Source organism: Bombyx mandarina, chromosome 06 (genome assembly GCF_030267445.1).
Source record: "Bombyx mandarina strain Sakado chromosome 06, ASM3026744v2".
NCBI lineage: Eukaryota > Metazoa > Arthropoda > Insecta > Lepidoptera > Bombycidae > Bombyx > Bombyx mandarina.
The window spans coordinates 16157190-16171556 of NC_143213.1; the positions used below are offsets into that span (position 1 = coordinate 16157190).

The window sequence follows — 14367 nt, forward strand, 5'->3', positions numbered from 1 at the left end:
GTTTAGTACTTGGAGTTCCATCTCTCCCAACGCACCGGCCAGTTCCTCTCCTCTAGCATCTGTTTTGGCACTGCCCCAGTAGAAGTGTTTTGCGTTACTATCCCCACCCATTACTAGCCTTTTAGCAGAACTCTGCCTGATCTTCTTTAATATCTGCAGGTGAGGTTCCATCGGGGTTGGATCTCCTTCAAGATAGAAGGACACAATTATTATCTCCCAGGCTATGGTCTTGACTTTTACTGCCACTATGTTTGTGGTGGTGAATTCCGGACACGGGATAACGTCCAGCTCTGCGTCGAAGACCGCTATTGCTGATTTAGTGTTACCTGTGTCAGTTCCCGTGGCCTGGTAAATTCTGGCTCCTCGGTATGCCTTCATTTTTCCCACTGCTCCAATGTAAGGCTCCTGGATAAGCGCCAAAGCCGCCCCTCTACTGCTCGCCACTAGCATCAACTCGTTAGTTGCCAGTTCTTTTCGTTGCAGGTTTGCTTGCAGTATCGGGTATGTCTTCGCGCCCACCACAGGAACATTATTCCCCGGAGCAACCTTAGCAGTAAGCTATTTTTGCTCTGGCTATTTGGTCCCATTTAGCCATTACGGGGCACTCCTTGCTAAAGGCATTATGTGCTGTGTTTGTCATATTAGCCTTTCTGCAGTTTCTGCAGGCCGGTGGCTCCCCAGCTAGCCAGTCCGCGCACTCCGTTCTCAGGTGAGGACCGCCACAGTGACTGCATGCGTCTGCAGTCTCATGGCAGTACTTACGGCCGTGGCCGTACCCCAGGCAGCGCGTGCACTGGACTAGTGGGGTCTGGTCTTCTGCTCTGACCCGCTGGAGATCTATATAAACGTAGCCACTTTCCATTACCCGCCTCCAGACACTGGGCGAAACGCTAACAACTACGTGGTTAGTGTGAGGGTTCCTGGCTCTCCTTCTATATTTTACTGCTATCCTATCCTCCCCCTCCTCGAGGCCGCGGAATACAGCCCCATTCTGGTTCCGAAGAGCCTTGAGGATGTCCTCATCGGTATATACCGTCAGTACATCCCCAAGCCTGACCAGCGGATCCTTGTTTTCCACGTCCTCGATAGTGAGGCTGCCACCTTCTTTTCCTATTCTGTCCTTTATTTTATCCCGTTCTTCCTTAGACTCAAAGCCCATTATTATTTTTCTATTTTTGGCCTTTCTTACCCTCTCCACTTTTACCCATCCCTCCTTAGCGTCTATGGCCTTCCTTACTCTTTCGAGCACCTCTTCTCCTGTTTCCGTCTCCACGGTTGAGGTGACCGCGACCGAGTGCAGCGTGCGCTTTTGATGCGCCCTGTCGCTCTGGGTCGCGGTCACCCCAGCGTAGGTAGGCGTTTCTATCTTTTCCATTTTTTCGGCATGCCTTTCAATCGTCGCCTTCAGTTCTTCCATTCTCCTGCCGCTTTCCCGCATCAGGTTTGTATGCTCCTCTAAACGTGCCATGATTAGGCTTTCGTCAGAGGTAGAGGAGGGAGAGGGGGCGGAGCTGCAAGGAGGAGCATCAAATGCTCTCACTCCCCTCACCGTTGTACTTCCCTTCGTCTTGAGCTCTTTCTCAGCTTCCTTGACTAGCTCAAGTAGTCGTGCGAGTGCCTTTTCAACCCCCTCTTTTATCTCTGTCTTAAGGTTTCGTGAGGCCCTCAGATGGGCCTTCGCCTTATTCAGACAGGTTGCCGCTTCTGCTGCTCTGCTAACGTAGAATTTTTTGGGGGACTCGTCATTTCCCGTTGATGCCCTGCGCGCGGCGGTAATGTTTTCAGCTGGCTTGGTGGCCGCCTTAGTTGTTTCTGCAGGGCCTGCCTGCGTTGTCGCATTGGCCTTTGTTATTTCTGGACATGTTTTCGCAGTCAGTTCTTCGCTTCGCTCAGCGGCCTCCCACCTGTCTATACTTTTGCGAACGATCACCTTTGGGGGTGACTTATGGCTCTCCTGTCTTTTAACAGGTGTGCGGAGTCCAAGTCCAAACATTTTGACGATGTGATGCGGAGGGGCAGACAGTTTTGTAAAAGTTGTAAAAGAAGCTGCCCCTTTTGTTGTAACCGTTAAAATAACAGAGAAAAACAGTAGTCAATATGTATAAGATGAGTCACTAGTCAGTACTCGGGCACACACTGTAGATAACAAATACAAAAAAGAAATTTCTCTATGTAGTCACTTGGCTGCGCCAATGTGTCAAAATTTAGGTAGTGTCAATTTATAATAAAATAAAGTATAATAAAGAAAATAAAATTAATAAAAATAAAGAAGAGATTTTATTTGCCCAATAGGCTCGGTCAAAATATAAGCCGTGCTGTCTGTACTACCCAGAGAGATATGCCTTGTTTAAATGTAATTTTTATATACTATTTTATTTTACAGGTGCTCTACTCTGCGAGATGGCGTCCAGGTAATGCAGCTCCGGATCACCAGTCAACGTGTCTACACGCAGGTAAGTGTGCCCAGGTAAGTACAAAAAATTTTCTTATTTTGGGTAGAGGGACTCTACCTAGAGCAGTTCTGGTAAGGTCCCGCTCTTATAATTAGCGGAGCGGTAAAACTATATAGCGGTAAACAAAAGCTAGTAATCAAACTAAAGATATAAATTAAATACACATAAGCGAGCGGGCGGGCGAATGATTACACGGAAGCAGCAATAAAATGGCAATAAATTAAAAGAACTTGCACTCACCTGTAGACCTTGCCAGTGACTGTCGTGCGGGCGTCGGCGATGGAAGCACGCGGGCGGCGGAGTGGGTGACGAAGCTCACGTAGCTTTTCGTAAGCACAAGCACCACATGCACTACGGTACATGTGCCGCCATCTAGGCAGCTAGCGGTGAAGCGTTATCGATCGGGAGCTAACACCACGCTTTGGATTAAATTACGCTCGCGGTAATTAGTAACTGACAAACTCCAAAGGTGGCGCCATCCCAATAATTCACTACGCATCTTATCACTAATCCGCGCGCAACCATCCTGCCCGCCTTGAAAGTTCGCAGGACTTTCAAAAAATATATAAAGACACTAAGATAGGAAGCATAAAGCTTAAATAGCGGGAAGTTATTTGAAAAGAAACAAATTTTAATTAATAATAAGCCATCATGAATGTTTACGAGTAGAGTTGAAGCGGTTGATGACATGCGGTACTCTAATTTATTCTAGCGGTAGCGGATATAATTTTACAACTGGACGTTTAAGAAATCCAGATTTCGTTTTTACCAAAGCAACGCGTATAATTTTATCGACACCTGGATACACCTCTTGTATAACGCCAAGTGGCCAGCGGAGCGGTGGAATGTCATCTTGATGAATAAGAACTACTGTCCCAACCTTCACGGGGTTATCTGATGTACACCACTTCTGTCTGACTTGCAACGTATGCAGGTACTCTAATCTCCATTTCCTCCAATAGGAATTAACCAAACTATCTAACAACGCTTTGCGATTAGTTAAACTCATCTGATTTGCGGACAATTCACTACGCATCTTATCACTAATCCGCGCGCAACCAAGCACAAATAGTCTTAGAATTACTAGCCTTAATTTAACATATACAAAGATTTTTGTCAGGGGTTCGTTTAAGGGTAGCACGTGTCAACCCTTAAACTTTAAATGTCTATATCTTCGTAATTTCAAGTTGGATTTTCTTGATTTTTGGAATGTAAGTAGAGCTCGGCGAGATGTATCGATCTATTATTTTTAAGTAATACGTCGTCGATCTATTTTTTTAAATAAAAATTTTTAAAAATTGCCAAAATTTAAAAATATCTTATCTCGGCTCCCACTTGTCTAATTTTCGTGCTTGAAGTGTCGGACGGCTCGTCGCAGCGGGTTCTTTGATTCTATAGTGCTCGAAGCTCCCGGCTGCCTCGGGATCCACGACCACGTGTCCACGTGGTTTTTGTTTTTTCCTTTATAGCTCAGTCATTTCCCACGGGAAAAATCCGGGACTTAGCCGAGCTTGTAGGTCTCCAAAATGCCCTAGTAGAGGCACTTTAAAAAAGGGGGGTCATCGATCTAAATCGGCCGACCGCGCCGTTTTAAGTTCACAAAAAACACAAAATTAAGGTTTTTCACCTTCCACTCACTCAGTTTTCACTTTTTTGATTTCAAAATTTAACTGTTATAATGCACTCACTTTCCCGCACAATTTGACACTTTGCGCGTAAAAATCGGTTCACAATTACTATTTTTCCGCGATTTTTTAAGATTTTTCGGTGCGGAGCGGCACTTGGCAGTGAGCGGCTATCTTGGCGCTTCGAATGCGACTTTTTTTTTTTTTTTTTTTAAACTAATCTCTCCTCCAAATTAATTGGAGACCTGTTGTACCTCATTCATTCTAGTTCTATCAATCATCCTTCCGCATCTATACCCATACGTCACATCCACGCACTTCTTTCACATTATTGCCGCTGGGATTTGGGCCTACTTTATCTAAGCTCTATTTTTTATATTTTGTACAGGTTCAATAATTTTAAGTTCTTTTGTTTTATTATGTGACTTATAGCTATCAGTCTATATTTAAACATTTATTATTTACACTATTACTATTATCTAAGTTGATTTTTATCTATTTTCGTGTCTTATATACTATTACAATTTGTTAATATCTAATTTTTACAGTTTATTTACATTCTTATTTGCATATCTTATCTAACTTACATTATATTACTATTTCTTATCATATGTTAATATATACTTATGATATACGTAATCATATGTGTGTCTATTATTTATTTTTACTTATGACTTTACTAACTATATCTTTACAATACGTTATAAAACTGTCTCCCATTAATTTTTATTTTTCATAATATTTTTTATTTCTACTGTACAAATTTGGATTTTTATCTTAGTTTCTAGGTCTTGTCTCTCCCGGCTAAATATGGCACATTCTGTTATATTGTGTAAGGGCGTTTCGTCGTATATTGAGTCGCATGGGCATGCCGGACTGTCTCTCAGCTTAAACCGATACAGATAAGACAGAAACCCCCCGTGTCCAGTCATAAGTTGTGTCAATGTTTGGTCAAATTTCAGTTTCCTCACAATAGGGTACGCCGTCTCTACCCGTGGAAAGAAGGCCTTCGTGACCGATGCTGTGTCCCCGTCGTCGTACCTACGGTGCCATTCTTTTATAGAGGTTCCCCTTATTTGCGTTTTAATATAGGACACCGGGCACGCGCTGTAGTCCGCCCTAGTTTTTAGTTTAAGGGCCGCTTCCTTTGCCAATTTGTCAGCTCTTTCATTTCCTTTGACTCCCACGTGGGCCTTGATCCACAATATTTTTATTATTTTGCCTATTCTTTGTAGAGCTATAATATTCTCTCTAGCTTCCACGGCCAACGGGTGATAGCAATCATTGTTTATTATAGAGTCTAGTGCCGCTCTTGAGTCACAAAAAACACAGAACTCACTCGCCCCTGATCCCATTATCACACTAGTGGCCCTCGCCAGCGCCAACAACTCCGCCTGGTAGACTGTGCAGTAGGGTTCGAGCCTATATCTTTTTGAGCTAACCTCGACTCCATCTTTCCATATGGACAGTGCTGCCCCGACTTTGCCTTCCATCTTACTCCCATCCGTGTAGATGTGTAAGGCATTTTGGTCGTTCCTGGCTTCTAGTTCTGCACTATCCATGATGATTCCATATTTAAGGTCGAGGTTTGCTGCCGAGTGCGCCATCCGATTTACAGGCACCGGTCTCTCAACCTCCCGATCACCCACCACGCGCCGGAAGTGCCCCTTCCTTTCCTCATATAGCAAGGCTGCCTCCCGGATACGGATATCCAGAGGAAGCAGTCCGGCCAGCAGCAGGGCCGAGTTGAGTGAGACGGTCCTGTGTGCCTTTATAATTTTTTGCGCAAAGTCTCTCTGCAACGTCCATAGGCGCCTCTGAACGCCCACCTTCTCCGCCGCCCGAGCCCAAGCGCTAGCCGCGTAGAGGACTATGGGCTCCACCACTGCAGAGTATATCGCTCGGATAACCTCGGGGTGGAGTTCCCAACTGACCCTGGCAGCTCTGGATAATTGCTTGTATATTTGCGCCACTCTCACCCTAGTGTTGTCGACATGAGTGTTAAAAGTCAATTTGCGGTCTATGGTCAACCCCAGGATCTTAATCTCGTCAACACTTTCAACACTTTCCCCCAATTTCCAGCCTTGGGACGTCATATTTGATTTTATTAGTAATTACCATAGACCGCGTCTTCTGCGGCGCAAATAGCAGCTTGTTTTTTCTGCCCCATGCTCCGACGAGCTCCAGGATCAGATTTGCCCGTCTCTCAATATGCAACGCGTCGTCACCATCGAAGACAATGACTACGTCGTCTGCATAGGCCTAGCAGAACTCCCCACGACCCTTTAGAGTCCTCAAAAGGGGATCGAGCAGGAGGTTCCAGAGGGTCGGACCCGCAATGGACCCTTGGACACAACCTTTTTCGGTTTTCTTATGGTGCTGTCCACCGGCGTAGCTCAAAGTTACCATTCTGTCTCTCAGGTAATCGTTCAACATCCTGCGGATGCCTATTGGACAATCTTCCTCCGCCAGCCTTGTCTACCCGTGTCGGCCACCACGCCGAGTCGAATGCACCCTGTATGTCCAGTGAGACGACCACGATCAGCTTCTTTAGCTCCAGCATGTTCCGTATGTGTCCCATCAGGTCATACAGGGCATCCTCGGTTCCTTTTTGTGGCGTGAAACCATACTGCGCCGCACTAGCTGTAGGGAGCAGGTGCCATCTCAACCGTCTCACTAGCATTCTCTCCAAAATCTTTCCTAAGACCGGGAGCAGACCGATTGGTCTATATGACTTCGGCGATGCGTAATCGGGCCTTCCCGGTTTCCGCAGTGCGACTACGGTCGCCCGTTTCCACACTCTCGGGAAACTACCCAGCTCTAGGCACTTGTTGGTCAGCGCCAGTAGGAGACCCTCGTCCTGCCTGAAAGCCTGTGAGCAGATATCCGACGTCAGCCCGTCGGACCCCGGGGCCTTCTTCGGGTTGAAACTCCTCACCGAGTTTCAGAGCTCTGCCATCGTAAACGGTGGGTCATTGACTTCAGCATGAACCACAACGTTTAGTTGTTCTACCCTTCTCCTGATATCTCGGTGTTCGGAAGTATCTTCCTCCTCGGAGTCCTCGGGGTAAAAAGTGTCGGTCAAATACCTGGCCGATTCCTCCGGCCCCAACTGCCTCCCAGATACCATCAGCGGAATGTCTTCCGGGCGCTTCTTGGTCCGTCCTATTACCCTATATATTCCCTCCCAGAGACTCTCCCTATCCTGTTTCCCACAGAAGTCCTTCCAACTGTTTATCTTTGCCTTTTGAGCTTGTTCCTCATAATTTTGCTTCTCTTTCAGGTATTCGGCAATGACGTGTCCCCTGCGGACAGGCGCAGCACAGCGAATACGTCGCCTCATGGTCGTGACTTTCTTCTTCAAGGCTTCCAGTTCCCTGTTCCACCACGGCAAGGTAAGTAATTCTATCCTTTTTAGTTTCGGTATAGTTTCTTCGGCAGCCTCCACTATTATGTCATTATACTTCTTAGCTATTTCCTCCAATTCACTCTTGTTATTTATTTTCCTTACTTTATCCTCGTTAATTGTCAATTTTATTTGTAGTTCTGCTAGTTTTGTCGTAAATTTATCCCAGTCTGCTTTTTTAGTGTTAAATTTTCTAATTGTCCTAATACACTTTTGCCCTACCTTTTTCTGTAAGTCCACCTCGAAAATGATCGTTCCGTGGTCAGATCCTATAAAGTCATCGACCGACCAGTTGTGTATTTTATCCATAATGTTTTCGGTGGAGACAGTAACGTCAATGTGGCTCTTAAGAGTCTTGTCTCCTCTTATCGTTCTGAAAGTAGGCTCGTCTCCCTCATTTAATATGTGCATTCCCATTTCTATGAAGGAGGATGCCATGAGTCTGCCCCTTTCGTCTTCTCTTTGGCTGTTCCACCACACACTCTTTGCGTTACAGTCCCCTCCCATGATGACACCACAACCACCGAAACTTTCACGGATGTTTCTCAGTTGTTCCAGGTATGGCTCCATGGGCTTCCCAGGCTCGAAGTAGAAGGACACCAGGATGAGTTCAGAGGTCAGATTTCTGATTTTTACCACTGAGATGTTGTTTGTAGTATGTTCCAAGCATTGATAGACCTCAAAGTCGTCGTCAAACACTGCTATCGCAGCTTTGACGATTTCCCCGGTATCGAAGACACTCTGCAGAATCTTTACCCCCCTGTAGTCCCTCATCCTTTTCGCACCACCCACATACGGTTCCTGGATTAACGCTATTTTAATTTTTCGGCGTTGTGCCTCAACTATCAACTCTTCCGTTGCCAACAACTTGCGCTGGAGATTCACCTGAGTCACTCTGTACCTTAGCATGCCCTCAGCAATACGCAACCTTAGATCTTGCCAGGGTGTCCCACTTCCTTCTTACTGGACACTCCTGACTATATACACTGTGACTGGTCTTAATCGCCTTTGCCCTCTGGCAGTTCACGCAACTGGGTTCCTCCGCATCTTGCCATTTAGGGCACTGGGCTCTGAGATGGCTCCCACCACAATGACCGCACGTGACCTCCTGTTCCTGGCAAAAACGGCGGCCATGTCCATATCCCAGGCATCGCGAACACTGCACTAAGGGGGACTGATCAGCGACCCTGACGCGCTGCATATCCACATGCACAGCCCCGGCCTCTGTGAGCCGGTTCCACACCTGTGGCGATACCCTCAAGACCACATGTGTCGTCAGTGGGTTCCTCGCTCTTCGCCTATACAGAATTTCAATTCTATATTCGTCATTTCCTAAATCCTGGAGCAGGTGCCTATTTTGGTTTTTTATAGATTTCACTATATCCTCGTCTGAGTTTGACTGCAAGACTCCATATAGGATTACTAGTGGGTCTTTGGCTTTTATATCCTCGATGGTTAACCCTTCCTGCTCTCTTATCTTGTCTTTAATCCTATCCATTTCCTTTCCATCCTTGCATCCCATTATAATTTTCCTATCTTTAACTTTCCTTATTTTGTCTACCTTTATCTCTTCGTCCCTTGCGTTAACCGTTTTTCTGATTTTTTCCAGGACTTGGTCGCCCGTGTCTGTCTCGTCGGTCGAGGTTATCATCACGGTATGTAGTGTTCTTTTAGGTGAATCTATCTTTTTTGTTCCTCCCGCCACCACACCAGCGTAGGTCATCTTCTCTATTGTTTCCCTGTGCAGTGTCAGCTGGTCCTGCAGTTGTTTAATTTTCCCATTGCTGTCCGCCAATAGCTCACCATGCTCCTTCAGCATGTCTCTGAGTTCCTTCTGTTCTGAAGGGGGGTGTTGCGTAGACACAGGTTGAGGGAGTTTCTCTCCTCCCTGCACGCCACTACCCTTTTTTCTATCGGATTCGGCTTCCTTAACCAGAACAAAAAGTCGCTCCACCGATTTCTTTACCGCCTCCTTTATTTCGGTTTTTATATTTTTCGAATTGCTGAGGCCGATCATCACCCTAGTCAGGCAACCCCTGGCCTCAGCAACCCGGTCCAGTTTGTCATATGGGCTCCTGGTCTCCAACTGTGCTGTCGCTGTGTCCGTCATAGAAGTCCTTTTAGCGCTTCCGGGGGGAACTGTCTCATCTGTACTCCTCTTGGGAGGGGTTCTTGATGCAGCGTACATCTTGTTTGAGAGATTAGAGTCAATTATTATAAAACAAAGTGATCCCCAATGACTGTTACTAGCTGTGCTACTTCAAAGTTTGTATAAGTTGTATATTTAACAGTTTAACAGCAGCCAGTAATCAGAGATCACATACAGTCTAAGTAATAATAACTTAAATTAACATTGACAAAATATGTCAATTATATTAAAGTCAACTTATATCTAATATCACTAACTATATAGTATCCTATAATATCAATAATTTTTTTATAATAAGCTTAAAACTATCTATATAAATAAGTCTGCTGTTTTTCACGTCGTCGATATGTCCCACTTATATACACTTTCCTAATTTTGTCTATTTTAGAGGTTATAAACACATTTTATGTAATAACTTTTTTTCTATGTGTTCCTGGGTGATGCGGTTTTTACTGTTGTAAATGTCTCGACGAGGCGCGTCTTTTGGTATATCGCACTCCCGCCGCACTGCCCCAGAACCGGGACCACGTGTCCACGTGGGTTTAAGAAAAAAAACTGTAACTCCGGAAATTCTTACCGGAAAAATCGGCGAGTGGTGTCGTTGTATAGCCCGTCGAAGCGCCGTTCTCGACGCACCAAAAAACTTACAGGTCGTCACTCTAAATCTAGAGAAAAATGCACTTTTGTGTCCCGAGCACGTGGTCACAAAATGTTTTTCACTCTATCTCTTTTCACAGCTTATTCCGGATGATGCTGTTTACACGTCCGTGTTTGTCTCGTCAAGGCGCTTCTGTTGGTATATCACACTCCTGCCGGACTGCCCTATTTCTAGGACCACGTGGCCACGTGGTTTCGAGAAAAAGTGTTGTATCTCCGGATACTTTCACTGGAAAAATCTGAAATTGGGGTGGAAGGTGTGCGGCGCCGTGTGCTATAGAAATACACTTGAAAAACAACACGTCGTCGATCAATATCGAGCGGCGCACGCCACTTTGTGTTCCAAGCACGTGGTTTTTTCAGGTTTTCCGGAATAACTCCTGAACCCGTTGTCTCCGAAGCACGCGGTTTTCAGCGTCGGCTTCCTTGTCACTGTCCGCTTCTTTTAAGACCACTTTCACTGCAATCCATGCACTTGAGACTATTTTTCCGATTTTTTAAACGCGGAGCGATGTATTTTCGTGGCGCTCGCGGTCGTGGCTGCCAGCAGACTGGTTAGGTTAGGTTAGGTTAGGTTAGGTTAGGTTAGGTTTTTTTTTTTTTTTTTTTCTGCTTTTCCCCGATCATGAGAACACCGGGTCCTTATTTATCTATATACTCATTCATTCCAGTTCTCACATGTATTCCTCTCGCACTTTCAAGCCGCATACTTGGTCTTTCTTACATTCATCATCAATCATTCTTTGCCGGGTGGGACTCCCGCTACTCTATGCTATATATATATATTTTTCTTTTATTTGGGAAAATAAAGTTCCTTAGAGTTTTATTTTTAACCTCTGTTTTGTGTACAATAGATTTTTTTTTTATACTTTACATATTCTTATGCTAACCTTACAGATTCTACTTACTTATTTTGTTTTCATTACAAAATTCGGTACATTTACATAATTATGGGCTTACATGGATTCTAACTATTATACTTATCATTATATTTGTTACATTCTAGCATTTCTTATTTCTTAGTTTTGTTTTTACATCTATAAATCTTACATTTGTATATATTTTTACTTATTTTCTTATTTCTAGCATTCTTCCGTTTGATATATCTATCTTAGTTCTGTTCTTATATCTATTATTTGCACAACAGTAAGCACTTTTATTTATTTAGTTATATTTATTGAATTTTAATGTTTGCTGTTAACAATTTTTCACTTTGCAGGATTGGTGAGTTTCTGTCATGTTATGTTTGATTTTGTACTTTCCTTCTGTATTCTTAAACACGCTTCGCCTAGACAATAACATATATATATTAATTTATACATATTTATTGACTATTTCTTTAACGATTTATATTTTATACTTCGTTTTACCTTGTTTCGAGTTACTGTTTGTGGTTCATGTAAGTGTTTTTGTGCTGATATAATCGTGTACATTCAATATACATTCTGTATATCATTTGTGTTCGTGTTGTTGTGTATTTCATGTTTGTGTGTGTTGTGTTTTTGTTTCTGTGTGCTTTGTGTCTGTGTGTACGTGCTGTGTAATGTCCTGCGTTTAGGTTATGCATATGTTGTGTTAGCGCGAGCCAAGTAATCCCACTTTTTTCGTATCGGGCATTCGGCGCTAAAAGCGTTATGGTCGGCCTTCCGCAACCCAGAGTGTGAGCAGTTGCAGCACCGCGGTTCGGTCCCTGCGATGAAGTCTGCGCATTTCTCGCGCAGATGCGGTCCTCCACAGTGACTGCATCTGTCCACACTCTCGGTGCAAAATTTTCGACCATGTCCAAATGCGAGGCACCTCGTGCATTGGATGAGCGGAGACTGGTCCTCGACTCTGATCCTTTGCAAGTCCAGGTAGAGGGCCCCAGCCTCCGTCATCCTTTGCCATACCACGGGACCAACCTGTAAAATGACGTGCGCCGTTTTGGGATTTTTTGTCCTCTTCTTGAACTTTATGGTCGTTTCTTTATCTTCCTGAGACAAGTCCCTAAATATATCCTCGTTTTGAATATGAAGCGCTTTAATTATCTCCTCGTCGTCACTCGGGAGGAAGACATCTTTTAGGATGACAAGCGGGTTTTTATTTTTCATGCGGGAAACAATTAAACCCTTCCCCCGGCTTTCAATCGTTTCTTTCACCTTGTATAGTTCCGCTTCGGTGTCACACCCTAAAATAACTGTTTGGTTTTTTGCTTTGCGCACCTTGCTTATTTTCAGGCCAGTACCCCTGGCATCGACCGCCTTCCTCACTCTCTCAAGCACCTCGTCGGCAGTCTCCTGATTGCCTTCGAGGGTGACCGCCATCGAGTGCAGTGCCGGCCGATGCCCTGACTTGGTGGCCGCGACGTTGGCATACGACCTGGAGATAGGTCTTTGCTCGCCTGTGACCACACCTTGAGCGACATTGCAGTTTTTGCTGACGCGACATCAGCGGCAATATAATCGAGCTTGTCGCCGAGGGTGTTCTGGGAGCAGACCATGACTCTGACGCTCTCGGCGGTTTTGTCAATGGCCCCTCCGACCTCGTCGACTCTGTCGATAATTTTGTCGATGATGTCAGCGCCACCGTCGTCGCGGAGAACATTTTGTTCTTCGAAGGATGAGGTCATTTTGGCTTCCAGGTCGTTTAGCCGCGTCTGCAGGTTTATTTCCACTTGACCCAGACGTTCCAGAATGTGATCTTCATATTCTGGTGAAGTCGAAGCTGTGGGTGACAGTGGTTTTCTTGCTGCTTCTAAACGCGTCATCCGCTTGCTGAGCTCGTAGAGGACACGCTGGCCCCTATCCGACTGAACCTCCAGGAAGTTTTTGATATCCTTCCTCATTTGAGGGTATTCGCGAACCTTTGAGGGAATATCTTCAAAAGTTTTCATTAATTCCTGGAGGAGTTTATCACTCAGCATTACAGCATAGTTATCCTGCTGTTTCTTGTAGGTCTCCATGTTGTCCAGGGACCTTCTGCTTCTTTCAGGCCTGCGGATGAATGTTCTGGCAGCGTCCTGTACTGCGATCGGTGCTGCAGAAGGGCTAGGGGTGACGGGCTTAGTCGCGGCTCCAGACGTCGTTGGTGTGCGGTACATTTTGTGTAGTCTTTTTGTTTGTGTTTGTGATGGCGTGTGTATGTTGTGTCTGTTTGTATGTATATGACGGCGTTAACAATATTTCTAATAAACATCACGTGCAACAGGCGTGACTCACACAAGCCGGGTGCGCCGGCCGTGTCGTTCCACTCGTGCAACAGAAGTGACTCATAAGCCAGCTGCGCCGGCTAGTATAAAAAGGCGGTGCGTGCCTTGCGAGAAACATTCGTTGGACTGCGCTTGCCTGGTGCACTTACTATATCCTTGTTACGTTGTGCGATTCAGTGATTGTTGTACGTACTGGTTAAAGTTGGACAAGTGTTAAAGTGAATTGTTAAGATAACATATTGTTGATTAAATCAGGAATCAGAAGTGACATCGTTTTACTTGGTGTTCAACAAGATAATATCTACCTACAAGCTTACATCAGAAGTGAGATCAGGACTCTACTCTCACTGGCGTGACGTGTTTGAACATGTTCGAAGTACAGCAAAAAAAAAAAACATTATGCAGATCAGAATACTAGTAGTGGTACGCCACAAGAACGTGAATGCAGCATACGTAAGTCGTGTAATAATGTCTCTGTTACCTCGATGGAAGATCTGAGCCACGAAGAAATCGTCACATCTTACGTTCTGGCTCATGTTGCCCAGTTTGACTGTCGACGTCATCACATGGCGTTTACTAACGGAAATACAACACGTAACAAGCTATTGCAAGAAATTAAGGCAAGTGCAAATCTCAAGTGAAACTTCGATCGCAATAATGGATCTGTCATGACGAGTGGGTAGTTCCGACACGAATCGTTTTTAAGCCAATGACTACTGCTAGAGTTATATGGCACTAGTACAGTAAACCAGGACATGAGACTGTGAATTGTCGCTGAAATTTTAGAATCTACTCGATTCAATACCAATAACACTACACGTTCGATGACTTCGGGCTCCAGCAAGCAAGCAAACAAGAAAGCAAGCAAGTTTCCGTGGGGAAGAAAAATT

The 14367-nt window shown here is 44.9% G+C and overlaps 1 protein-coding gene and 1 pseudogene across 1 annotated transcript; both read right to left on the reverse strand.

Annotated features, from left to right (window-relative positions):
* Positions 1-3343: 3343 nt before the first annotated feature.
* On the reverse strand, positions 3344-6174 carry LOC149502873 (uncharacterized). The gene is made up of 2 exons (XM_089728505.1): positions 5176-6174; positions 3344-3406 (listed from the first exon to the last, which is right to left on the reverse strand). Exons 1-2 carry the CDS (start codon positions 6172-6174, stop codon positions 3344-3346), a joined length of 1062 nt encoding a protein of 353 aa, XP_089584631.1.
* A 4901-nt stretch (positions 6175-11075) lies between these two features.
* LOC149502874 (uncharacterized) lies at positions 11076-13640 on the reverse strand (annotated as a pseudogene).
* Positions 13641-14367: the final 727 nt, after the last annotated feature.

Coding starts and splice junctions, on each gene's coding strand:
- LOC149502873 (XM_089728505.1), bottom strand. CDS start 6,174: ATGACGTCCCAAGGCTGGAAATTGGGGGAAAGTGTTGAAAGTGTTGAC. Junction 3,407..5,175: donor CGGACTACAGCGCGTGCCCG/GTGTCCTATATT, acceptor TTCCTATTGGAG/GAAATGGAGATTAGAGTACC.